Source organism: Prionailurus viverrinus, chromosome A1 (assembly GCF_022837055.1).
Source record: "Prionailurus viverrinus isolate Anna chromosome A1, UM_Priviv_1.0, whole genome shotgun sequence".
Taxonomy (NCBI): Eukaryota; Metazoa; Chordata; class Mammalia; order Carnivora; family Felidae; genus Prionailurus; species Prionailurus viverrinus.
In genome coordinates, this window is record NC_062561.1 from 70346461 (window position 1) to 70373674 (window position 27214).

The 27214-nt window shown below is 46.9% G+C and overlaps 1 protein-coding gene across 1 annotated transcript in view; it reads right to left on the reverse strand.

Moving 5' to 3' along the window:
* STK24 (serine/threonine kinase 24) overlaps positions 1-24550 on the reverse strand; it is a 122512-nt gene extending 97962 nt beyond the window's left edge. The window contains exon 1 of the mRNA XM_047851408.1: positions 24135-24550. Within this exon, the coding sequence (XP_047707364.1) occupies positions 24135-24176 (42 nt within the window). The 5' untranslated portion in view covers positions 24177-24550. The remainder of the gene's footprint in view (positions 1-24134) is intronic.
* Between the last annotated feature and the right edge of the window lie 2664 nt (positions 24551-27214).

Below are 27214 nucleotides of genomic sequence, written 5' to 3' on the forward strand. Positions count from 1 at the left end.
GGAGGTAAGAGGAGGAGATGAAATCGTAATTGTGAATCACCGTTTTCTCTGCAAGGGTCCCAGATACACTCAGCAATCAACCCAGAAACCTCGGCCTTATTACCAACTCTTTCTGACCAATTGAACAAACTGAAAAAAATGCATAACACGTACAAGTAACCTTTTCTAAATCTCAATATCACAGCCTCCATCACCTACCCAAATATTCCAATAAACCCATCCCAAACTGTAATTATTTATCATACAGAACAACGGTCCGCTGCTAAGCCCTCAGAGTAGGTGATGCCATTAATGGAGCCTGGTCACCAATTCCTCCCTTCTCCCTTGAGAACTCAACTGAAAACCCTAACTCTCCAGATCAGTAGGCCAATCCACTAGAGAACCTGGCATAGTGGAAAGAAAAGAATATGGCGCCCACGGCCAGATGCACGTGGGTTCAAAGCCATCTCCGCTTCTTGCTAGCTACTCATTTCTGCAGGCCTAAGTTTACTCATCTGTAAAAGGACAGGCAAATGCATAAATATAGTTTTCCTGAGAATAACAGATGAAAAAAAATTTTTTTTAACCAGTATATAACAAATGCTCCTATGTTCCCATTATAGTCTGACCTGAAGCCCTACTCGAGTTTTTCTTCTGAGTCACAACTGCTAAAATTACATGCAGTAGTTGAAACGCAGATGACGGGCACTCAGTGAACTTCACTAATGGCTGGAGATGGGAAGATAAATCATGCAGGTGTCAAGGAGTTGACCTGTCCCAAGGGTTTATCCTCAAATCACACACAGTAGCCACATACACATGCCACCACGCCCCCTCATGCCACATCTTTCTCTAAGAAAAATGAATAAACTGCTTAATCTCCTTAATAAAACTATTCAATCCACGGTATGGCCTTCAATCCGCATCTGGATCTTTCGGGTAAGCCCTAAGTAACGATAAGTAGAGAAGCCCCCATTGTTAGCCAGGGCTAGGACCACGACGGTCACGATTCAAAGGCCTCTGCAACTGGACTGTTGCTAACACAACTCCACTGGCAACCCCGCCCTGACACCGTGTAGATGACCACAATGTGACACACAAAGGTTTCGGGTAAAGGGAGTTTTTCACCCCAACCACGTGAAATATCTTCAGCTAATCACAAACTAAGATGATCAACTTCCTGTATCAGCCTGATGCCACCCACTGTTCCCCACTAAGCCTGGTGTAACCTCACAGAGCAGGCAGTCACATCTTACAACTCTTCAACTTAATGATCTGGACTTTTCTACAGGAATCTCACAGCAGCAGGGTCCCCCCCTCAGCAGCTAACCTCAAAGCGGTGCTCATCCCAAGTCATGACACATCGCTAACGCTGACGGTCGTTGCCAACTGAAGAGACTCTTCAGAGAAGGCGAAAGTTTCCTTGTTTCTTTTCTTTTTTTTTTACTAGGAGCTGCCTCCGTCCCATAGTTGTGTCTCCTCAAAAGACAAGCCACCTGTAACTGCTGCTGAAATCCACCTGAGCGTCCTCACACGCCAGCCTCCTGAGAAAGCTCGAGGACACAGCCAGCCTTCTTCCAGGTGAACGCAACCCAAAGGTCTGGGCTCAGAAGTAAAAACACTGGGGGTGCCTGGGTGGCTCAGGTGGCCAAGTGCCCAACTCTTGGTTTCAGCTTAGGTCATCATCTCACGGTTCGTGGGATCAGACCCCACGTCAGGCTTTGCGATGACAGTGCGGAGCCCGCTTGGGTTCCTGCGTCTCCTCTCTCTCCAAATAAATAAATAAACATTTTTTTTAAAGGTAAAAATGCTCATTTGCATGGTATTTTTGCTTAGTTCCAGAGGCCCAACTGTAAGCATGCAAAATATACAGCCTTCTGTCCTCAATGTGTTTTTAGCCCAATTTAAAACAAAACAAAACACTTCCGAATCAGGAAAAAAGACTAAGTTCAACTTCCAAAAACATGTATGTATGCAATATACTAGGACCAGCCTGTAGAAATCAAGACCTACCTAGGTTTTCCAATCTCGACTTGTTATGTGTCCTCCAAGCAAATCAGAAATAAACTAGGAAGCCACCTAAGCCACTTTAGGCCAGGTTTTGGATAATCTGGATTATCCAATCCATTAAGGAGCCACCACCTGACTCGAAACCCCCAGAGGTCACCTTTTTTTTAGCACTCTTACCCTACTCCAAACTGAAATCTTTCCAATGCCTTTTCTTTCCCATTTTCTTAGGTAGGAAGAAGAAAAAAACATTAATCTAACTCATCTACACCAGTTACCCCAGACTACAGCCAATTCTATGAAAAGACCCCATCTGCTTGGAATGCCCTTCACCCACTAGCACTTTAAAAAACTACTCAGATACACGCTCAAATGCCACCTCCTCCAGGAAGGCTTCCTTCCTTTCACCCACTTTGACTAGTATCACCTCGAACTCCCAGCGCTTGCCGGGCATGTCAGAATGTCTGCAGGACAATGGGCTGTGAGCGCATTAAGAGCAGGCATAGCTCATCCACTTCCCCAGCCTCCAGCATGGGGCTTCAACATCGCAGACATCCAATAAATCTGTTGAGGAAGGAGTTTCCCGTCTCATCAAGACTATGAAAAGCACTTAAGTGCTGGCAGAAACTGGATTGCTTAAGAGGTCTTAGAGGTTGGTGACATTTCTGATGGAGCTGCTGAGATTGGGAAGAAAAAACATCAAAAGGCACTCCCAGCCTTCCCCTTCAGTTCTGAATGGAGAAAAGTGAACGCCCCGCTGAACGCCCCACTGAACGCCCCGCCCCGCCTTTGTAATTAACGCAACCACAGAATCCTAACCCTCAACATTAGCTACCCCTGGGGAATAAAAACCATACAGTTCTGCATTGTTTGATTTTTTTTACAGTTAATTATGTATTCCTTCTGTAATATTTTAAATAAATTAAAATTTGTAATAGCTCAATTTTTTTAAAAGGAATCTACATTAGTTTGGGGGGGGAGAAAGGGGGTACCCACGTGGATTTTTTCCCTCCGTACCATCCCCAACAGCCTTCCACAGAAACTGAGTTATAGGAAGGGGTTTAAACCCTAACTACCAAACCGAGGTCAGAAGCATGAGAGACGCTGAGGACAGGTCAGCGTGAGGGCAGCTTCTCGGAGCCTCAGGACATGAAGGCGTGAGGCCACAGGTGGAGGCAGAACAGGCTCAGAAGCAAATCACCTGCAAAGCACCTAATTCCACCTAATTCGCACCTAATTCGAGATGTCCTTCCACCCCACCCTGCTGGGAAAGGAGGGGATGAGGGAAATTTCAGGGAGTCAAAACAAAAAGGGAGATCTACTTAGAGAAGAACGTACGACATACGTACCTCCATGTTCAGTGTCCTTTAACTTAACATGTCTGTTAACAGTCACAAGATAATTGAAGGAGCAGAGAACCAAAAGGGAAGTGTGCAGGACCCCCCCCCCCCCCACCGTTAGAATCTCCCCGGGGTCGGGTTCCTGGATGGCTGCCAAGAGCCACTAACTTCTCAAGACATAATTTTGGATGCATGCATCTTGACAACTCCAAATGCATGCAGCTTTCACGATGACAGAGACCAAGGAACCCAGGCTCCCCCACACTGAGAGAAACTACTTGGTCAAGTCAGAAACTAAAAAAGCCAATGAGGAGAAAATGGGGTACAGATAAAAAAATATTCCAGTGAACCAAAAAGACATGTTTTTAAAATACAGAGGCTTTCAGGGCAGTGAAACTATTCTTTATACTATAAAGGTGGATGCATGTCATTACATTTTGTTAAAACCTATAGGATGTGCAACGGTTATTCAAGCCCTAACATCAACTAAGGACTTTGGATGATAATGATGTCCCAATGTAGGCTTATCAATTACAACCAATATAATATGGTGCAGGATACTGACAGCGGTGGGGAGGGGAGCAGACAGAAGGGAAAATCTCTGTATCCTCTGCTCAATTTTGTTGTGAACATGAGTCTCTTTGTTGTTCCAGTCACTCCCCCCAGAGTCCGCACTTCCCCAAAACACGTATTGCCCACCGCTCTTTACAGAACAGAACTGCGAAATGAGCCATTTCACTTTACCTATTAAAATTAGTTCTGGCTAACAGAGTAAAAAAACTGAGCAGTTCTGATTTAACCCAGCAACTTTCATAAACTGTCATCTCCAGACCCCCAAGTTACCTAAACCATCAAGCCTTAGAGATTAACTAAAAGTAAACCAACTAGATAAAACTCCAAAATCATTTTCTCATGGGAACTGGCATCTTATCATGCTTAAGTTTTACACTTATTAAAGAAAACGATTTTAACAATGCAATCACCGCAAACAACCCACCCCAACACTGCTTTCATTCTTCCCAATTCCCTCTCAGGTTGAACCAGGTGGAGTAAGGAGCCCCACAGGAAAATCAGCATCATCAATGGGGATTAAAACGAAAGCTCTTTGTTTAGTAGATCTAGAGGCTTCTACACCGATTTTTCCAGGTGTAACCAAAAACTAAAATGTGTGAATGTGCTTGTTGAATTCTGCTCTCCAGCTCATTGGAAAGCTGCTTTCTGATCCACCCCAGGAGCCACATCCATTAAACCACCCATGAAAGAGATTCAGAGTGAAAAATTAAACAAATGCTAGGTACTTGGAGCTCTGGCATAGGATTTAATCTATTACAACTTTTTCAAAAGAAACTCCTGCCACCTCAGAAAACTGCAAGCTGCTCCTGACGTCAGGGCAGTCAGCTCGTGAACTCAGCCCACTGACAGCGGATTAACACCCATTCCTTCACCCTGGGGCCTCAGGTGGCAATGCTCTGATGCCGGGACAGCAGAGTTCAGAGCACAAGGACTCACAGGTCTCAAACAGAGCTCGGGCACCACTTCCTTTATCGATTTTCAAGCTGCCACCTTCTGGTTTTTCATTACTCCCTCCTCTGTGCTGCTTCCGTGCCTGACACTTCTACAGCTGCCTTGAGCCCACTGACAAGCATGTGTACATACATGCCCCCTGCTATTAGAATGTAAGCTCCCTGAAGACAGGGCTTATCATTTACCTTCCCAATTCCAGTGCCAGCACGGCGTATGACATGGCAGACCCATCTTCCTCAAGCATATACGTCTTCGCCTACAGATGCCATCGACCTTTCACTGCCTGACACTCTGCATTTTAGGTACCTACTTAGAGTAACACACTTTCTCCCTACAATCAAGGACTACTGCTTGTAGCAACTAGTATAGATGCTTTCCCAACAGCCAGCTAAAATCAGTTTTAAAACAAGGAATCGGATCTTTAATTGGAAACTACTGAAACCTATTGCAGAGGGTGCAGTAAAGAGGTCCCATACCAGAGCCATAGTACCAAGGAGGCGTTAACAGATGGAGGACAAAGGGCCTGGGAGTAACAGAGCCAGCACCCTGCAAGAGGCCACCCTGGCCTGCACAGGGCCAGTCCTACGCCAAGAAACGAAAGGAAAAGGCTTCCCTCTCCTCCAGCTGTCTTCTACCAACTGGCTTCCTGCCTTCAGAACCAGGACTTTGACCCTTAAATTATAGCTCAGTTAGGCTTATCTAGCCTAGCCTCACAATTTACCCACCATTTATAAACTCATTTCTATAAGAAAACACATAGGCGTTCTAACCAGCAAACTTACAAATGAAATCAGAAATGCATTTGGTGAAGATCTGTATTTTAAACTTTATTTCTGACACATGAAAAATTTTGCTTCTGTTTGCATCAAACTGTAACCGTGGTGATTATGGCAATAAATTACAATCAAAATATTAATATATCCCTTACCAAATTTTTCTGTTTTATAAAATACTACAACGCATGGGGCGCCTGGGTGGCTCAGTCAATTAAGCATCCAACTCTTGATCTCAGTTCAAGTCGTGATCTCGTGGTTCATGGGTTCTAGCCCTGCATCGGGCTCTGTGCTGACACAGTGGGGCCTGCTTGGGATTCTCTCCCCCTCTCTCTCTCTGTCTCTCAAAATAAATAAACTTGGAGCATCTGGGTGGCTCAATCGGTTAAACATCTGACTTTGGTTCAGGTCATGATATCACAGTTCCTGGGCTCAAGCCCCACATTGGGCTCTATGCTATCAGTGCAGAGTCCACTTCAGATCCTCTGACTTCCTGTCTCTCTGCCCCTCTCTCACTCACGTTCTCCCTCTCTCTCTGAAAAATAAACATTAAAAAAAATTTTTTAAGAAACTTTAAAAAAATTTTAAATGCTACAAGGCAAATGGCCAGCCAGTCTACACTTCCAATGTTTCATCTTAAAATAGCAAAAACTTTTACCACACAGTATCTGACAGCACTTCCTCTTCTTTTTAAATGTTTTTATTTTTATTTTTGATAGAGAGAGGAAGAGCACAAGTGGGGTAGGGTCAGAGGGAGACACAGAATCTGAAACAGGCTCCTGGCTCCGAGCTGTGAGCACAGAACCTGCCACGGGGCTCGAACTCACAAACTGTGAGATTATGACCTGAGCCGAAGTCGGACGCTCAACCGACATAGCCACCCAGGGGTCCCTACTTCCTCCTCTTCTTTAATTGCATGTCTATCCACCAAACCCATTTTCGTGTCCACGCTCATAAGAGCTAAACAAATAAAGACAATCAATCATACGAGAAAGAAAAATTTCTAAATTTGAATAAAGAGAAAAGGCAAACGGATTCCGGCAGAATTCGGTAATGCTAAATTCTCTTATCGTTTGCCTTGTATTTCTCAAATGTTTCTATTCGTTAAAAACATACATATCATAGAAGGGTACTAGTACAGGTTCATGTCCCTTATTCCAAGTTCCAAAACCCCCAAGTCTCTGAAACGCAACCGTTTTTCCTAACTCCTTTAGAGGGAAGATCTAAACTGATCTGAAACCAGCTGGCAGGACAGGGGCAAGTGACATGGCGCGATCCCCTCTTTGCACTAACAGACTGTGGTGGCCCCCGCCCCGTGGCCACTCCATGCGGCCAGGCATCCAGACTTCAACACTGGGACCACTGCTGCCAGCAGCCCCTCGCTCATGTGTGCACCATGTACAGGAAGGAAACACGAATACCCAGCATGAATCATATGCTATGAAACTGCTAAAAAGTAGACTGGTCCTATTCGGGGTGAATGTTTGTTCAGAGCAGTGATCTTAAGTCACCATGTTTGCACCTCCCGTGGTCCTGCCAGTTTCCATATCATCTATTACCTCTCGTTAAAGCAAAAGACTGGAAAGAAACATACATGATATCAAAGCTACCTTAAAACTAGAAAAGCTTATCACATATATAAAGTCTTCATCTGAAGAACAACTAAGAAGAATACAATTCAGCCAGGCAGAATTCCTGCCGTTCACCTCCCTCAGGTCCCTACAATTTGCCTGACCCACCGACTAGAGGACGCCCAGAAAGGAGAGTGGTTTTGTGGTCGAGTTACTGTGCACACCAGTGTAGGCATGCACACACATGCACAGTCTTTGCGGGGGCTCCAGTCCATATGCACTGTCCTCCTCCTCCTCCAGCAGGGGATAAGGAGCCCAGCAGGAATTTGCAATACCACCTCGTCAGTGGTCCAGCTTATCAACGTAAGCAAAGCAATTAACTGCAAAAACATTAAATAACAGTAACAGTGCTCTCCAATAATCCAGTTAAAGGAGAAGGAATGATGAAGAAGCTTTTCTTTCTCCAAAGGTAAAAGAAAGTGGCAAGATTACTCCAACCAGCAGAGCCAAACAGGACTGTGCTTTCTGGCTGGAGCTCTGTGTCCCACAGAAGAGGCACACCTTACATGGAGGAGGCAAGGGTAAGTCTGTTAAGGTGATAAAACAAATCACGTGGAAACGGGGGACGATATCTATGATCCATTTCTGAATGGAAAATATGTGCACCTCTGTATGTATAACTGCAATGTCTTAAATATATGTATGCACAGATACAAGAAAATAAGCAAAAAAAAAAAAAAAAAAAAGGCAACAAATAAACCCCAGCTATATTCAAGTAGTGGGACCAAATATGCTTTCACTTTAACAATAATTTAATGGGGGACCAGGGCTCCTGGGCAGCTCAGTCGGTTGGGCATCTGACTCCTGATTTCGACTCAGGTCATGATCTCGCGGTTTGTGGGTTTGCGCCCCTGCACTGGGCTCTGAACTGACAGTGCGGAGCCTGCTTGGGATTCTCTCTCTCCCTCCCTCTCTGCCCTTCCCCTGCTTGCTCTCTATATCCCTCAAAATAAATAAAACTAAGGGTGCGTGAGCAGCTCAGTCGGTTAAGAGTTCGACTTTGGCTCAGGTCACGATCTCGCGGTTTATAGGTTTGAGCCCTGCGTTAGGCTCTGTGCGGACAGCTCAGAGCCTTGAGCCTGCTTTGGATTCTGTCTCCCTCTCTCTCAAAAATAAACATTAAAAAAAATTTAATAGGGGCGCCTGGGTGGCGCAGTCGGTTGGGCGTCCGACTTCAGCCAGGTCACGATCTCGCGGTCCGGGAGTTTGAGCCCCGCGTCAGGCTCTGGGCTGATGGCTCGGAGCCTGGAGCCTGTTTCCGATTCTGTGTCTCCCTCTCTCTCTACCCCTCCCCCGTTCATGCTCTGTCTCTCTCTGTCCCAAAAATAAATAAAAATTGAAAAAAAAATTAAAAAAAAAATTTAATAGATAAATAAAAATAAAAGCCTTTAAAACATTTTTAAAAAATATTTTTAATAATAATAATAATTCAACGGGGGAGAGAGTGAGAGTATTTTCCCAGAGGCGGGGGGGGGGGGTCCTATTTCTGGACCCATCTTCAACCCCACGTTTCACATTACTTTTTAATAGACTACACACAGGAAACGTGGCCAGAGTTAGCGGTGGGGCTCTCACACTACAGTGGATCACCACGTGAAGGCCTTCCACTGGTTTTCAAAGAGCTTTACGATCACAGACTCCTCAGCAGAAACAAACACAATTATCGCTACTCTGACACAAGAGGACAAAGGGAAGAATCATTTCCATGGAATTTCAAGACCAGCCTTGACTTCTATGGCTTAAACATGAAAAAATGGTATGTGCAACAAACCCTGTAGAAAAAATACTGGGAACTTCACCATCTTATTTTTTTATGTTATCTTTTAATTTAAATCCAAGTTAGTTAACATGCAGTGTAATAATGGTTTCAAGAGTAGTATTTAGTGATTCATCACTTACATATAACACCCAGTGTTCATCACAAGTGCACTCCTGAGTACCCCTCATCCATTTAGCCAACCCCCCCCCCACCTCACCCCTCCAGCAACCCTCCGGTTGTTTTCTGTATTTGAGTCTCTTACAGTTTGCCTCCCTCTCTTCCCTTCCCCTATGCCACTTAAAAGGGCTTTACATATTTTATCATTTAAAGTAACTTTCACTCTTATTTTTCAGGAATCAAAGAGTTTGTTCCTTTTGGAAATAAAATCTAAATTGTGGGTTTTTTTGCAACTACAAAGAGGAAAAACAACTTCTGACCAGGAGTGCTACAGCACAAGCTTTTTAAAGGCTACCGATAGATTACAACAAAGAAAAAAGAAATTAACACACGTTATCGGCCCACACATTCATTAACATAAACATACACACACACTTATGTTGGTGGTGGGCTGAAGGGAGGGATCAGGTGGATCCTTGACAAAACTGCTTTTCAACTCAAAACTGTTTTAAACTATGTAATCACTTAAAAACATGGCCTGGGGCTCCTGGGTGGCTCAGTCACTTGAGCGTCTGACTTCAGCTCAAGTCATGATGTCACAGTTCATGAGTTCAAGCCCCACATCTGGGCTCTGTGCTGACAGCATAGATGCTACTTGGGATCCTCTCTCCCCCTCTCTCTGCCCCTTCCCTGCTTGCATGCTCTCTCTCGAAAATAAATAAGGGTTAAAAAAAAAAAAAAATGACCTTGCTTCATGCCTAAGCAGAAATTAAATTTCAGCCCCCAATATCTACAGTCACACCCTGGGCTGCTGGTGCTAATGACCCCAGGCCCCTTTGGAAGTGTGAGCTGAGACCACCACCACCGTCAGGTGTGTCCCACTCCAGCCACATTCCACCTCCCCCCCACACTTGGGAGACAAATACAGGCAGCCTAGGTAACTACAATGAAGCCAGGCCACGTAAGCACCTCGCTGTTTCCTAAAGGAGGCAAAATGGAGAAAAGCCCTCAGAATGACACAGTCTATTTTTAGAAAGACTTCAGATTCTTCACTGACAAATGAGAGAGGAACCCAAACATCACAACTACCCTTCCTGACACAGTCCATCTCCTAAGTCTGTGTAATATCCCGTTTACCCTTATACCGGACAAAGCCCTATAACCAACCTCGGAAAAATTACAATGCACTTTCAAAAAACATCAAGACCTCTCCCTTCCCCCCAAAAGCCATTCTCAAATAAGCAAGTGTGGTAAAACTAGAGTCTAGCTAACCACAGAACACTCCAATAAAAGACTGCTAATACAGAAATACAAATCATTTTTTGAGTTAAAAACCAAATCAACTATTTATACATAAAAGCACAAAACCTGTCACATCCCAAACATTAGTCTACTGCCCCAGAATGTACTTTTCCCAGTTTAAACATATATGTGTATGTTAAGTGTTAAACAGAATACCCACAAGAAAGAAAAGCAAATTTGCCAGGAGACAGCCCATTCATTTCCTGACTGCCCTTCCCCCACCAGGTGCTCCTCTTGGGGACCTGTGCTCTAGCACGGTCAGGGAGCTAGCTGGACGGTACACACCTTCCCTGAAGGTCTGCCCTTCAAATCCAATTAAGAAAAAAGAAGGCAACTGGGTGGCTCAGTTGGTTGACCGCCCGACTCCAGCTCAGGTCATGATCTCACAGTCCGTGAGTTCGACCCCCATGTTGAACTCTGTGCTGACAGCTCAGAGCCTGGAGCCTGCTTCGGATTCTGTGTCTCCCTCTCTCTGCCCGTCCCCCACTCATGCTCTGTCTCTCTCTGTCAAAAATATATAAACATTAGAAAAAAAAATTTTTTTTAAAAAAAGGAAAAAGAAGGCCACCTGATATAAATACTAACAGCTCACCAGAGGTTAGTTACTGGACAAAGGAACCAGGGGATACCCTGCTAGGTGAGCAGATAGATGGGCAGAGGCAGAGGGGAGCGGTGAGCTGACCAGGGAGGACTGAAAAGCAGGACAAGAGGAAGCCCTCTATTAACAAGAGGCCCTGAGTTTTAAGCTGGAATTTGTATTTGATCAGGAAACAACCAGAGATTCTTAAGCAGGGAATGTCATGATAAAAACAACAGTTATGAGAGGTTATCCTCATTGAGGTACCTGGATGGCTCAGTCAGTTAAGCATCTGACTCTTGATTTCGGCCCAGGTCATAACCTCACGGTTCTTGAGTTCAAGCCCCACATCAAGCTCTGTACTCCCAAGCACAGAGCGAGAGCTTGGGATTCTCCCTTTCCCTCTCTGTCCCTCCTCCACTCACCCTCTCTCAAAGTAAATAAATAAACTTCAAAAAAAAAAAAGAGAGAGAGAGAGAGGTTATACTGTGGAAGACTATCAGGTTCAGGACTTATGTACTGGTTCGGGGTTTTCCAAAAGAATCATGGAATGCCAGCTCTCAGAGATGCAGTCCTTACAAAGTAAGGTTCTGACATCAAAAAAATGCAGAACACACATCTTCCTCTATTCCCCCAAAGTTTTATAATACATGCTAAAATGGTAAAGGCTCTAACAAGTCTCACAAAAGTCTATTCAATTCCCAAAGTCAGTCTTCTACAATCCGTAAGTTCCAAGCATTGGTTTTTTGTTTTTTTTTTTTTAAGATTTTAAGATTTTATTTTTGAGCAATCTCTACACCCAACGTGGGGCTTGAACTCATGGAGATCAAGAGTCACATGCTCCACTGAGACTGAGCCAGCCAGGCACCCCTAGCACTGACTTTCAATTGAGCTTTCAAATGGGCATCACTATAGAGTGTCCCACAGCGGGGAGCAGTAGGCATTTAAGGATTTTGAATTCTCCAGTTTAATGGTTTCCAAAATTGTGGTCCCTGAGGCAGCCACGCACCTGGAAAACTTTTTAGTTTCTATCCCAGACCAACAGCCTAGCAGTGTGCAGTTCATCAAGCTCTCCAGGTGATGACGATAGATGCTAAACCTTGAAAACCACTGGTTTAATTATGGGTACTTTTCTCAGCTAATCCGGGCAATAACTGAAAGGCACTGAACAGAGGCCAAAGGCCCCCATTCCACCCTGGGGGATGGGGTGGGGGGGCCCTAGGGGCTCAGGAGAGGGACTGGGGATCAGGAATAGGGAAAACATCTTACCATCCAAGTCATCACCCCCCACAGCCACAATCCAGAATGCTAGGAAGCCACTTAAAAATAATACTGGAGCATGGACAAAATCTTTAAAAGTCCAAAAGAAAAAAAAAAAGTGGGAATAAAAGTGCCCAAGGTACCATCTCTTATCAGGCCTGGACTGGTTTCATAGAAGCCATAAACACAATTTGACCCTTAGGGAAACAGGGGCCTCCAGGGCAGGACCTGAGAGGCTCGGTGGCAGGACTTCTGGTGTAAGGAAGACCACTACCACCACCAATGCTGGCATCAAAAGTTAGGACTCTACCCTCAACAGGGCTGTTTTCGAGCTGAGGGGCCCTGGTTAAGCCTCCTGAACCTCAGTTTTCCCATCTGTAAAACCGGTGTCCGAGCCCTTCCATGCCGGGCAAGGGCCTTGAGGGTTGCCCGAGGGCCTAAGCCGCCCACCAGAGCCCTACCCTTGAGAGGAAGGCCAGATAGGTTCGTCCTACTCCTTCAAGGCTTCCTTCCACAAAGAGCAACAAATATTTACTTTCTCAACTGATCAATACAGCAAAGCCAAAGGCACCTTTACTATTCAGGGACAGGAGCAAGAGGAGAAAGAAAAGCCGCCTACCAGTAGGAGCCACTGAGGAAGTGAGTAACTCTGTACGTGACGCCTCTTCTCTTTTTTTCTTTTCGAATTACCTCTCAAGTAATGTTTGCTATGATGAGAGTGCATCAAACACAAGGAAACTCAAACAATACCTTTCTTCGGCTGGCTCTCAGTTTGTCAGGAGTTCAGGAGGCAATTTAACAACTATAACCACGCTACATGTAACTTCAAAAATTATCCTACGAGGAACTGCTCAAGATAACTGCTAACCAACGTCCAGCCCCCAAGTTCCGGGTTACTTTTCATTTTTCCTCAGTGATTTATCACTGTAAATTCCTACCCGAAAAAAGTACTTGGTTCTTAAGTAGGAAATCATTCTAGGGGAACGTCCCAAAGAGCTGCCTTCCCTGTTCATAACACGGGGTATTTAAGGAGCAGCGTCGGGCCAGGCGTCAAGGTTGCAAGGGGCAGGGAGCGAGCGGGGACCCCCCATGGCCCTCAGTCCCCAGCACACGATTCTCTAATGTGGGGCTCTGCCATGTGTCACCACAACACCCCGGCGGCCATTCAACACCTGCCCCGTCTCCCCCCACAACCTGGCCGACCACCACAGAACCCATGGCCTTAACGGACACTGCCCCCACCTGCCCCCTCCCCCGGGTGGCACGCACTCAATTCCAGGCCGCGGGCTGGGCCCCCCAAACCTACAGCCACCAAATAAAACGCTTCTCCCAAGAGCTACACGGAGGCTCCCAGCAATGGTCCTATGCCCACACGATCCTAAGACTAGAAAATGGGGCACAAAGTGGAGACAAGCAGGTTGGCAGCCCGAGTTAGGGAAGTGGAGGTCACTGTTGGGGATATGGAAAAACAGGCATGTATTTACATCTTCACTGACTTACAGAGATAGAACAGAAGGCACACTCTCCTGAAGGGAACAGGGCCTCGGGAGTCCTTCCCGGCGCCAGGGTGCTGCGAAGTCCTGACCATGGAATTCACACTGTACTCTTCCTGTTCATTCATTCATCTGTAACAACTGGAGAGAGGGACGTCCAGGTAGAGAGCGTCTACTCTGGTCAATCCTGAAATCCCACTAAAACCATAATGAAAGGAGTTTTCTTAAAAGGCTAAGACTCTTGCCTACGAGGAGGGGAAAGAAGACCAAGAGCAATGAAATTCCAGAAGTGGGAAGAAAGATAGGAGGGAGAGATGCTAAACTTGAGGTGGAGAGAGCAGAGAACCAAGCCCATTCGCAGCGCTAAATCCCCACAACTCAGGAACCGGCAGCATCTAAAACAAGGAATCAAAGTCAATTAACAAAGTGGTTAGACACCCAGAAGGCCTTCCTCGCTCGGAGCTAGGCAGCTGCCCCGCCTTCCCAATCAAGGAACTAGGGAAAGCACAGTCCCCAGAAAGGAAGCTGAGGGGGTCTGGAGCCAGCAGCAGCAGACACAGCTGAGGACAGAGGCGGTGTGCTAAAAAACGGGGGATCCAAGCTACCTGCACCCACACGCAGTCCTTCCCCTCCGCCCAGTGCTCCTTGGGCATCAGGCCTCGGGAGGGAGAAGGGGTCGGCCCAGGGGAGCATCAGGTGTGGGCAATAAACGGTGCAGACAGAAGCGGGTCAGAGGCTTCTCCCGGAAGGTGAACTGCATAAAAAGCTGAAAGAAACTGACATCAGCCATTCCTTCCTTATCTCTCGCATCAATAGAACCACCCGGTATCACTGAGGTTGGAAAAGTTCCATTCAAGGGCTCAGATTTCCAACCAGCTCAATTGTTCCCCCACTCATAAATACATTGGAGGGTGACCTCTACCATTAGAAATAAAGACCACAAGAGGCACCTGGGTGGCTCAGTTGGTTAAGTGTCTGACTTCAGCTCAGGTCGTGATCTTGCGGTTCATGAGTTCGAGCCCCGCGTCAGGTTCTGTGCTGACACCTCAGAGCCTGGAGCTTTGGCTTCTGTGTCTGCCCCTCCACTGCTTGTGTGTTCTCTCTCTCCCTCTCAAAAATAAACACTAAAAAAGGAAAGAAAGACCACAAAAGGGGCACCTGCGTGGCCCAGTCGGTTAAGCATCTGACTCTTGATTTCAGCTCAGGTCACAATCTCAGGGCTCATAACTCTGAGCTCTGTATGAGGCTCCATGCCAACAGTGTAGAGCCTGCTTGGGATTCTCTCTCCACACCACCCCTCGTAAAAAATAAATTAATTTTAAAAAAAGGTTAAAAAAAAAAAAAAAACTAAAGACCACAACCAACAAGAGGGGAGAAAGGGCTGTGGAAGAAGATCTATTCCGAGCAGAGGCAACGTAACTGCAATTAACATACCCAAGGAGGTAAGAGCAAATATTTCAACTGAAACAATAAAAGAACATTCAGAGAACCAAAAAGAGCTCTTAGAATTTAAAAAACAAGAGCAGAAATACTCATTTAAAAGAGCTAGAAGAAAAAGCTGAAACAATCTCCCAGAAAGCCAAGTAAAAAAGACAAAGAAATAGAAAATAGGTTTAAAAGCATAAAACTACCAGTCCAGGAGGTCCAACATCCAGATAAGAATTTAAGGACAAGAGAACACAGAAAGATGTGAGCTGCCTGATTTAAAGGGCTTCCTGCACGAAGGCAAGTTATTTGTGAAAACTGAGATCACCAAGAAAAAATTCAGATCCTATTAGGCTCAGGAAGAACCGAAGAGCTCACCTACACAGAATCCAGTACTGGTGTGGCACTGAGTTCTTCGACAGCAAAAATGAAAGCTAAAACACAGTAGAGAAATGCTTTCAAGATCCTGGAGGAAAATAATTTCCACCCTATGACCATGCCAAAATACAAATGGAGAGGAAAAGAAAAAGAAACTTTCAGATACCCAGGACCTCAAAAAACCCATCTCCCTTGTACCATAGTCACAGAAAGGCCCCTCAAGATATGTTCCACCCACAGAGTGAACCAGGACAGACAATGACAGGAGACACAGAAAATAGGCTGCCGGGAGCAGGGCGGGGAATCCCACGTATGAAGGGAGAGAAGACCCGAGATACCAGAAGAGGACCAAGTGTGGAAGACCACCAGTCTACAGGGAGGTCAGAAGGCTCTCAGGAAGAGTTCTCCAGGAAGGTGACATGGATAGCCTGTCCGTCTGGCTCTACTTGAACTTCCGCAGGGAAGATTTCAACAACTGTGCGAGTGCTGGTTGAATAAGCTATAAATACTGCTACAGACTCAATGTCTGTGTCCTCCCAAAATGCGTATGTTGAGCCCCAGTGCCCTATGGGATGGTACTAGGAGGTGGGGGGTCTTTGGGGTGATCAGATCATGAAGGTAGAGCCCCCAAAATTGGGACAAGTGCCCTTAGAGAAGAGCCCAGACAGCTAGCTCCCTCACCCCCTCTGCCACGTGAGGACACAGCCAGACACAGACCATCCATGACCCAGGAAGGGGCCCTCACCAGACACAGAATCTTCCAGAGCCTTGACCTGGGACTTCCAAGGCTCCAGAACTGTGAGAAATAAATGTTTGTTGTTTAAGCCACCCAGTCTATGTACAGTACAGTACGGTGTTACAGCAGCCCAAACTAAAGCGATTATTTAAAAAAAAAAAAAAAACTTTCAGAAAAGATTTGAAAAGGAATCCTGGTTTCCTAATGGCTGGGCTGGGAATAGGGTTCCAGTCACACTAATCTAAGCAAAGTTACAATGTAACTACACTGGGGAAGGGGGAGAGAGGTGCACAGGGGCCTGAAGGAGGCAAAAACTAAAGCCTCACTTCAAGTCTAAAGTCCACAGGTAATGCCCAAAACTGGAAGGAAAAAAAAAAGTAACAGCAATTTTTAAATGTTCTTTATAAACAAAGTGGAAACAACAATCAGCTAAGAGAGATCAAAGGGGCTGGGGGGGGGGAGGGGAAGGCCAGGGGCAGGGAAGTGCTGTCTTCCCAAATAAACCTTATAAAGCCATTTGACTCGAAATCATGTGCACAACCTTTTAAATAAAAACTAAACAAAAACCCTAAATAACTAAAAATGAAAGAAAGAATCTGGACCTATACGGTCCTTTCGAATCTCAGGGCCTAAAAATCTTTTTAAAAATAGTAAGAGGCTTAAAATAATAGGAACACAAACACCAGCTACATATTTCGTAAGCATTAACACAAAACTCAAAATGTTCCCACAGTTTATTCAGATACCAATGGGCACTTGCACAGATAAGGTTCCTTGTACTGACCATGAACCCTCAAGAAAACATAACAACCCTCAAGAAAACATAATGGAAGGTCTCTAAAGTCAACAATGCTGTTCCCAGGGGTAGGGCAAACCAGTGCCTTTGTAATCCACAATCTGGGATGTTTTTATACTTTGTAGCAAGCAAAGGTACATCTTGTTTTATTTTTCTTAATCTGAACCTTGGAAACCAGAGAGCCATTTATGATTAGGAAACTCCATACTCACTCCAGGAACCAGGTATTATAGTAGCCATGTTCTTTTTCCCAAAAGCATTTGGCACTAAGAGTTTTAAACATATTGCACTGCAACATGAATGATGGGAAATGACTGGCCCAAGGACAGCAGTTGACCCTAAACAGCAATAGAGGAATAAGAGAGTGCAACCTGTTTCCGGCACTCAGTCCTGCTACAAGGTTCCATTAATGATAACAATGCGGGGCTAAAGCATTAAAAAAATAAATAAAAAACCACAAGGGTTGGGTGGGTGTGGTCCATTTCCTGCAGGTACAGAATTCCCAAGCAGGCAACTCTGAATCACTGGAAGACTGCACACGGAGCGCCAAGGGGCATGTTTCTCAAGAGACCCTCAGGATCCTGGACCCTGGCTTCAGGATGTCTGTAAAAATACACTAGAAAAAAGCAGCAACTGCCAATGGGCTCATTTCTTCAGTCACTCCTTACACTACATCTTGCACCAAGGTCCTAGAAATACCATTCAACTGGAAAGCAATGTCAACCCGTATCAAATACACGCGCTCGGCTGTGCACATGAGAACAGGGGCTCCAAGAGGAGAAGAGTTCTATTACATAAAGGAGCAAGAAAGCAAGGATGGAGGCCGCCTGCCCGTGCAACAGAGGGGACGCTGTGCGTGTTAGCAGCCTAGAAAAACCCAACCTGACCAATTTCTACTGGAAGGTCATTTGGTTCTATGTGAAATACTATCAGGAACATTCCCCTACCTGTAATTACAACCAAGATGTCCTGGACTCCTCCCAGCTATATATTTAATTTTAATTTTTAAAAATCTTCTTACGACACTGCCCACCCAAAATACATTTTTAAACAAAACAAATCCTTAACGTTGTTCAATCCTGGCGATAGAGGAAAAGAGGGAATATAAAATATTCAAATGGGTATTAAAAAAAAACATTTAGGCAACTAACAGTAACAGAAAACTGGCTTTATTTTCATTATTACCCTTAGCATAGAACAGAAAAAAGGATCAAAAGCAGGAGAGATGAGAGACAATAAAAAACTATTACATGTTCACTGAGAGTTCAAATTACCAAGATTTGAGATCTTGCTAAAAAAAAAAAAAAAAAAAAAGAAGTACACCTTGATGGGCACCTGGCGGGTGCAGTCAGTGGAGTGTACAACTCTTGATCTTAGGGTTGTGAGTTCAAGTCCCATGGTGGGAGTAGAGATTACTTTAAAAAATATATATTTAAAAAAAAAAATGTTTGCTGGTTTATTTTGAGAGAGAAACACCCACAAGGTGGGGAGAAGGACAGAGAATCTTAAGCAGGCTCCACACTCAGTGAGGAAGAGACCGATGGAGGTCGGCTCAATCGCACGACCCTGGGATCATGACCTGAGCAGAAATCAAGAGCCAGCAAGAGTCAGACGCTCAACCGACTGAGTCACCCAGGCACTCCCAAAATAAAAAATGCTAAAAAAAAAATTAAAAAAAAAAAGTACACCATGGCTATCCTGTTGCCACCTGGACCTCCCATCGCTCAGTCCTATCCACCCCAACTCTGGCCAGCCTTCCAAGTGGCAACCGGCATGCTGCAGAACCCAAACCCTCCCACATGCAGGAGAGAAGGATTCCTCAAGCTTGGGACAGCACTTTCCCTACTACAGCCAGAACGCAGGCCCCCTACCCCAGGGCCCGCTGCCTCCCCAGCTCTGGAGTCCAGGCTAGCCCACAGGAGCCCGCTTTCCATCCCCACACCTGTCTGTGCCCTTTGTGTGTGAACAAAGGAGTGTGAACCTTTGCAGGCAGACCACCCAGATCAGCTCCCCCTAGGCTGCTGACTTTCCAAGGACATGGCAGAAGGAGGTTCTCACCTCCCCCTCCCACAACTCCTGGCACCACTCCAGAGAAACGTGTTGCATGAATGTGGGCTCCCTATCTAGTCCAGCGTTCCAAGGCCCTAGACCACATTGCACACTTCAGCATCTTGCTCAAGGTGCTTTCAGAAGCTCAATCTCATAAATACCCTGAATGTCCGCACACTGTAACAAGCCAACCTTTCCCCACGGTACAGATGGCAACAGGCTGAACGTGGAGAGGCCTCTTCCATGGAAACAGGAAAAAAAATAAAAAATAAAAAATAACTATGGAAATGTGACACTAACAAGAAAAAAAAAATGCAAGAGCACTTAAGCCACAATTAAATGCAGCTGTCCTTCTGTTTTCCTTCATTTCCCAGATTTCCAGGGCACACAGGTTTCCCCAGGGGTAAGCAAGAGCACTGCAGAAAAGCTCCCAACTCATCCAAACTGACAAGTAACTGTTCTGCTCACTATCCCAACATAAAGGAGCATTCTCAGCAAAGGAGAGGGAGAGAGGGAAGCAAGATGACATTGACGAGTAGAAACTAAGTTTTTGGGCTACTCCTGTAAACCGTCTATACTTTCAAATATGGAAATACCTTAAATTAACAACATCCTCAAAACGTGCATAAGTTAACTCAGCTCTCCTACACGTGACCCTACCTAATTCAATATTTTTCAAACCTGGGTCAAACCAATCAGCTGTGAAATCAACTTAGTGTTGCAACCAGGTTTGGTTTTCTTTTTTTTTTTTAAACAAAATACATCACACAACAGTGTATCACAAGTAGTAAGGATCAGGACACTGTCTCCTGAAACTTTTGTTTCAGATCTTGACATAAAATATACTTCTGGAGCGCCTGGGTGACTCATTTGGTTAAGCATCCAACTTCAGCTCAGGTCAAGATCTCACAGCCCGTGGGCTGGAGCCCCGAGTCAGGCTCTGTGCTGACAGCTCAGAGCCTGGAGCCTGTTTCCGAATCTGCGCCTCCCTCTCTCTCCGCCCCTCCCCCGTTCATGCTCTGTCTCTCTCTGTCCCAAAAATAAATTAAAAAAAAAAAAAAAAAAAGTTCAAAAACTAAACAAAAACAAACATTTAAAAAAAATCAGATTCTGTGTGTGTCTCTCTCTGCCCCTCCCCAACTTGTGCTCTCTCTCTCTCAAAAAATAAACATTAAAAAAGATTTTTTAAATGAAAAATATATATACTTCTTATGTGCATCACAAAACAGAAAAGCTTAGAATACAGATATAAATCTGTAATTCAAAATCTAATTCTTTTTTATCCACTTAGGCTAACTAAAGCTTGCTTTTCTTCAAATCTGAATTACACTGATTGAAACAACAAATGTTCAAGGACACAGAGTACGTTCATCCACAAATCAACCTAATTTCTTTATGTCTATTTGTAGTTACTACATCCAGTTCATGACTTTTTATTTTCTCTCCTATGCTAATAGGAAACTGGGGTGTGGGAGGTAAAAAAGGAAACCCTAGCAACCTTCATGAAACACACTGAAAATATTAACTCATTCAGATGTCCAGTCCTCAACTCCTCACCTGGGACCTGCCACATGCGTGTTCAATAACGGTTCCTAATGGAATAAAATATCAACCTCGTTGGGGCGCCTGGGTGGCGCAGTCGGTTAAGCGTCCGACTTCAGCCAGGTCACGATCTCATGGTCCGTGAGTTCGAGCCCCGCGTCAGGCTCTGGGCTGATGGCTCAGAGCCTGGAGCCTGTTTCCCATTCTGTGTCTCCCTCTCTCTCTGCCCCTCCCCCGTTCATGCTCTGTCTCTCTCTGTCCCAAAAATAAATAAATGTTGAAAAAAAAATTTTCAAAAAAAAAAAAAATCAACCTCGTATTTCTAATTTCTCGTATTTCTTCAGCAAACCCAAATCGAAATGAAAAGAACCTTTAAAGCTTGCAAAGTTAATAATAAAGCAACAATACAGGGGCAGCTGGGTGGCTCAGTCAGTTAAGCATCCGACTTCAGCTCAGGTCATGATCTCACGGTCCAAGAGTTCGAGCTCCACATCAGGCTCTGTGCTGACAGCTCAGAGGCTGGAGCCGGCTTCACATTCTGTGTCTCCCTCTCTCTCTGCCCCTCCCCCACTCGCGCGTATGCGTGTGTGTGTGTGTGTGTGTGTGCGTGTGTGTGTGTGTGTGTGTCTCTCTCAAACATTTAAAAAAATATTTTTAATAAAAAAATAATAAAGCAACAATACAGCATGATGAGTAGAAGTATGGTCTTGGAGACAGGAAAGATTTCTTAAAATCACACATTTGCCAAATATACTACCTCACCTTGGTCAGTTCAATTAGTCTCTGTTGGCCTCCACCTCTAGAAAAATGGCATAAATAATACCTATGCCTCAAGAGGTTCCAATAAAAATCTAGAAGGCACAAAAACGATTTGCAAGACAAGGAAAGATGATGTTTACACTAAAACGTCCTTTCATTCAGGTTTACTTTTAAGTATCTTTAGGATACTTAAATTCAGGCTGCCTGAATTCACTCTGCAGTCTGATTTTTTTTTTCAGTAGGTCCCACGCTCAGTGTGGGGTCCAAATTGGGGGTTGAACTCACCACCGTGAGATCAAGACCTGAGCTGAGATCAAGAGTTGGACACTTAAACCAACTGACCCCTCTCTGAAATGTTTAACCCAACTCCTTATAAGCTCTGTTCACAAGATGAGAGAGAAGAAAAGGGAGGGATGGAATGTATCAGGACAGGGCACAGAGGGGTTAGTACTTCTCTCTTGTTTTATCCCAGAGAACAGTCAAAGGCGGGTGTGCCTTTCCCTTAATCCTCAACAATTTAAGGAAAGCCTCCCTGGGCAGCAGCAAGGGCTAATTCAAAGTAGAAACTAAATGTTTGTTGTTTTTCGTTTTGGGAGAAGGGAAAGGAAAGGAATGTTCTTCCCCAAAAGGCACACTAAAAACAATTACACAGTTTGCAAATGTACTTAAGTACCGAAATCTCCCAGGCCACCTCTGCACACCCCCCAAAACTGTGACAGCTGAAAATTTGGTGGTCTCCACCAAACAAAAACAGTTTCCTTGTAACAGAAATTTACCTTCTCTTTCCAAGATGTTGGCCCACACTCTCCAAGACAAAAAAAGGAAAAACTGACAAAAAGAAGTGTTGAGAACAGACAGCCTTGGGGGACCATCTGATACTGACTTCACCCAGCCAGCAGGGCTTTTAAGTACCTCTTTAAACTGATTCGCTTTCCACAAAGGCCCCATGCCTCCACTGTAAACTCTAAGTGAGGCATCTCTACCAGATTACAACCTGATTAACACTGTCAGTCTAAAGGAAATACTGATGAAAAAAAAAAAAAAAACGTTTTTAACTCAAGAGGTCCTTCTTGCTCTACTGGTCAGGAATAATTTTTCACCCAGTTCACCCTGCCTTCCTGCCTCTCAATTCCAACCACACTAAAGCAGGAACTTTAGGAAATACCAAAAAAAAAACCACATCTGATTTTTACCTAGCAGTCAGCAGAAGCCTAGATTTGAAATGCCTGCTGAGTTTAAAAGATCTTTAAATGAGATTCAAGGACAGTTTTCTTCCAGTGCACTCTTAAAATATTAACTTTGTTACTCCTTTACAGAAAAAAAAAAACCAAACACACACATACCTCACGCTAAAATTCTGGTAGCTTTGTGTTCCTAGTTTTCTAGATTTCAAACCTGAACAATGAAATCCAGCTTTCTTTTTATGGTTACAGAAAGGGGGTGGGGATGATAGGTCTCATAAGATGGGGCAGATTCAATTCTCAGCCCCTAACATGCCAGGTCCAAACACCGCACTTCTCAGCCCTAACAAGCAAGGGAAGAAGAAAAAATGAGCCCGCGGATGTCTGTAAAATAACAAATAATCCACTTGGATACCGTGGTTGTTTTTTTGAAGCTCTTTATGCTCACTCGCTAAACTAAAACTGGGGCAGCAATAAAGACCTACTCTCACTATTATCGTGAGATTTTAATCCTAATTATTTAACCACCATTTATGTGCCTACAAATAAGATAAATTAACGAGAGCCAAGTGGTTTTGTTTTTCAAAAGGCTAAAAACAGTCCCCAAAGGCGAAAAAAACTTTACTGTGTTCGCGTACTTTTGAAATTCAACTTCTCCCCCGTCCAAAAAAAAGTCACTGGTAAGCCAAGATACCACAGAGTAGCAACGGAGAGATTTACTGGGAAGGAGCTCGTCTGGATCCAATCAAGTCCCCAAGTGAAAGCCCAGTGTCCCGAGATCGGGCGGGTCAGCCTCGGCTCGGGACAACCGGAGTACACGCTGTCCGACTGATTCCTCCTTCCAGAAGGTTTGCAGGCTCGCACTTTCCCCTCAATTGGCCCCAGAAGGAAAGGCGCGGAGCAAAGGCGCTGGGAAGCGGGGCTGGCGGTCACACCTTCCCGCACCCCGCCCTGCCTCCTCCGCCCGGCCCGGCCCAGGACGAGTCGGGGCGCGCCCGGGGCTCCCCTCCCGTCTCTCAACTTTATCGCCTGCTCGCGGGGGAACGGGGCCTCCACCGCCCCCCGCCCGCGCGCAGGGCCCACAGACCCGGCCGGGGCCTCCAAGGGCATTTCCCCCCCATCACTTCTCCCAGGGACCGAGCCGGCGCCAGGCCTGCGGCTCGGGAGGCGGCGTGCGGAGAGGCCGGCGGGGACGGCGAGGCGGCCGGCTCCCCCACATCCCTGCCCGACTGCCCCGGCTCCCGGCCAGCGAGGGCGCCTCCAGGCCGCGGCCCCTATGTCCCTGCACCCCCCCCCCCACCCTCCCCAGTCCCCGAGCCCCTGAGCCTCCGAGCTCCCGGGCCGCGGCGCCGGGCAGGGGCGCCCTGAGGGCTGGAGCGCGGCGCGGGAGGCCGGCGCGACCCCGGAAGGGGCAGCGTGGGGGGGCCGTGTTTACACCGCCAAGTTCCCCGCTTCCGCCCCGGCCCGCGCATCCCTCCCTCCCCTCGCGGCCCGGCTCCTACCTACCTGCATGCCGGGCAGGCCCGACTGCACCGGGGAATGAGCCATGGCGGTCAGGACGGCCACTTCCTGGGACGGGACGGCCGGGCCGCGGCGATCCACGCGGGCGACGAGGCCCGCGGGCCGCGCGCAGCCCTCGGGCGGCGGGGGAGGCGGCCGAGCTCGAGTCCGGCTTCGGCGCGGGGACCGGCCTGAGTCCGAGGCCACCCCAGCCCCGGCGGGTCCCGGGCCGGGCGGCGGGCTCAGCGGCGAGCGGCGGGCCGCGTCTCCATGCACCGCGCCGGGGAGGGGCTGCGAGGGGCGCGGGGACTCGCCGCCGAGCTGCCGCTATCGCCGCCGCCGCAGCTGCTCGGCTGGAGCCCGGCGGCCTGGGCCCGCGCGCGCTGGCCGCCTGGAGCCGGAGTGGGCGCGCACAGCCCGCCGAGCCCGCGAGCGCCGAGCCCAGCGCGCCCCGCCCCGGCCCGGCCCCCGCGCCCGCCCCCGCGGCCCGGCCGGGGACCCCGCCCCGCGCTTCCGGGAGGGGGAGGAGGCTCGCGGCCGCCCGGCGCCCTAGGCCGCAGCCGCCTGCGCCGCCGCCTGCCGGGCGGGCGGGGGTCCTGGCGGGGGTCAGAGCGCCTCCCGCGGGCCGTGCCTGGCGCCCAGCCGGCCGAGCGGAGCGGGGAGGAGGCCGGCAGACGGGTGCGGGGAAGGGGCCTCGGCCCCGGCGCCCGGCGTGGGGAGGAGGGGACCGAGTCGGAGCTGGGGTTTGGCCGCGTACCCAACCCTCATGCTCCCCCCCCCCCGATCTCGCCCCCACCCCGGCCCGGTGCGGCCCAGCGGGCAGGGTCCCGGGCGGCGAGGGAGCGGTGAGTGCCAGCTCTGAACTCTGCCATCTTCTTCCTGCTGCAAACGAGCCCACCCCGCTCCATCTACCCCCAGAGAAATGGGCTCCAGGCGACCTCCCCGAGGACAGAGTCTGGGGCAAGGAGACCTCGGGAGAAGAGTGCCCCGCGGGGTCAGTTCAAAATTACCAGGGCGGAGCTGCTTCGGTGTCTGGGTGAAGTTTTCGACCAACCCCAGGAGGAAAGCGAGAGGGAAGAGGTCGAGAGCTGTTAATTCCCAGTGCTTTTGCTGCTTGAAAACAGCCCCACTTGGAATGCTAGGCGCTGAAAATCACTGGGGGGCTGAACCCCACCATCTCCGGGCTCCAGTCCCAGGCGGGAGCGTCGACCCAGGAGAAAGGGGAAAATGGGGGCCGGAGGGGCAAGGAGGAAGGGAAGACAATCGAAGGAAACCCGTGTCTAGACTTATCCCGAGCCCTCTCGCCCTCTCGCTCTCTCTCTCTCTCTCTCTCTTTCTCTCTCTCTCTCTCTCTCTCCCCCTCTCCCCCTCTCTCGGCTGCTCGCAAAAGCCCCAGGTCCCCTCTGGGGACCAGTACTGCCTTCACTTTTTAGTGACTGCAGAGAAAAGAAGCTCCAGAAAGTATTTCACTTACAGTGACAAACAGTGGCAGCCACTGACGTGATCGGCTGCACCTCAGGTTGTTGGGACCAGGCATTCATTCATGCGCGGGAACGCCCATATTGCTGTACAGAGGTTGGACCTACAAAAAGTGAGTCCCCCGGAGATCACGAATAATTGGAGGAAACTCTAAAGTCCTCCACCGAGGTAAGGGGTGTTTATCCTCTGATGTGTCCCGGTATCCTGAGAATTTCTGTTCCCTCTGGTGCTCTGGATCAGGCAGAGTGGGGTGCTAGAGCTTAATCCCCACATTCCCTTTGGAAATGTGCATGTATTTCCTCAGGGTCCTCCAGGATACCTCCAGATACCTTCATGGTTGTCACTGGTACATCATCTTCACTGAGTTATGAAGCCCTGCCTTCCCCAAGCACTGCTAGGAGAATGTGGCAAATACAAAGTTTAGAAAAGCGTGAGCCCTGATAACCTAAGAGCTTACCATCTTGTGTAAATTATGTGTACCTAGTAAATGGTACTGTCAGCTGCACTGACAGCTCGGAGCCCGGAGCCTGCTTCAGATTCTGTGTCTCCCTCTCTCTCTTGGCCCCTTCCCTCCTCGTGCTGTCTCTCTCTCTCAAAAATAAATAAATCTTTAAAAAAAAATTTTTAAATGTTCATACTCCTGGGGCACCTGGGTGGCGCAGTCAGTTGATCGACTAACTTCAGCTTGGGTCATGATCTCACGGTTCATGAGTTCAAGCCCCACATCGGGCTTCCTGCTGCCCGCCTGTCAGTGCAGAGCCTGCTTTGGATCTTCTGTCCCCCTCTCTCTGCCCCTCCCCTGTGTGAGCTCTGCCAAAAATAAATAAGTATTAAAATGTTCATATTCCTCAACCCATAAAGGCTACTTGAAGTCACGTATCCTAAGGTTACAACCAAAAAGTACATAAGAATGGATATGAAAAGATGCATGTTGGGATAGCTATAATTGTGGGAAAACTAGGAACAGATTAAAATTTTAACAGATTTTTAAGTAAATGACAGTATTTTTATGCAGCAAGTACTACATAGTCATTAAAAATGATGTATTACAATATTTAGTAGCATGCAAAAGTATTTTCATTATCCATTGTTAAGAAAGAAAAACACAGGGTACAAAACAAATGTATACCCTGACCTCAAGCTACTTCATATATGTGAAGTTATATTTAAGTATATAATTTACATATTTATATAATGTTATGTGTATATGCATAACCAGAGAAAAACCTGGAAATATATACACCAAGATTTAACAGTGGCTATCCTTGGAATTAAAGATGATTTGTTTTCAGTTTGTAATCAAGCAATAAAGACCATCATGCTAAAGCTATTTTGGGGTAGCGGTCAGGGTAATAACATGACAGCAAGACAAGGAGGAAGAAACAGGGCAGTGGACAGAAATGTTTGGGCACTGAACTGAGGCATTACCATTGGAAAACTCTCAAACATTGGAGCCCAAATTGCATAACAAATAATCTTTTCCAACAAATAAGCCGTGGTGGGGGAGTGGAACATTGGACCATAATAACCTTGTATAAAAAGTAATCAGAATCCCATTTCATATCCAGAGGCTAGAGAGGCCAAGGGCATGTAGGTTATAATGGGAT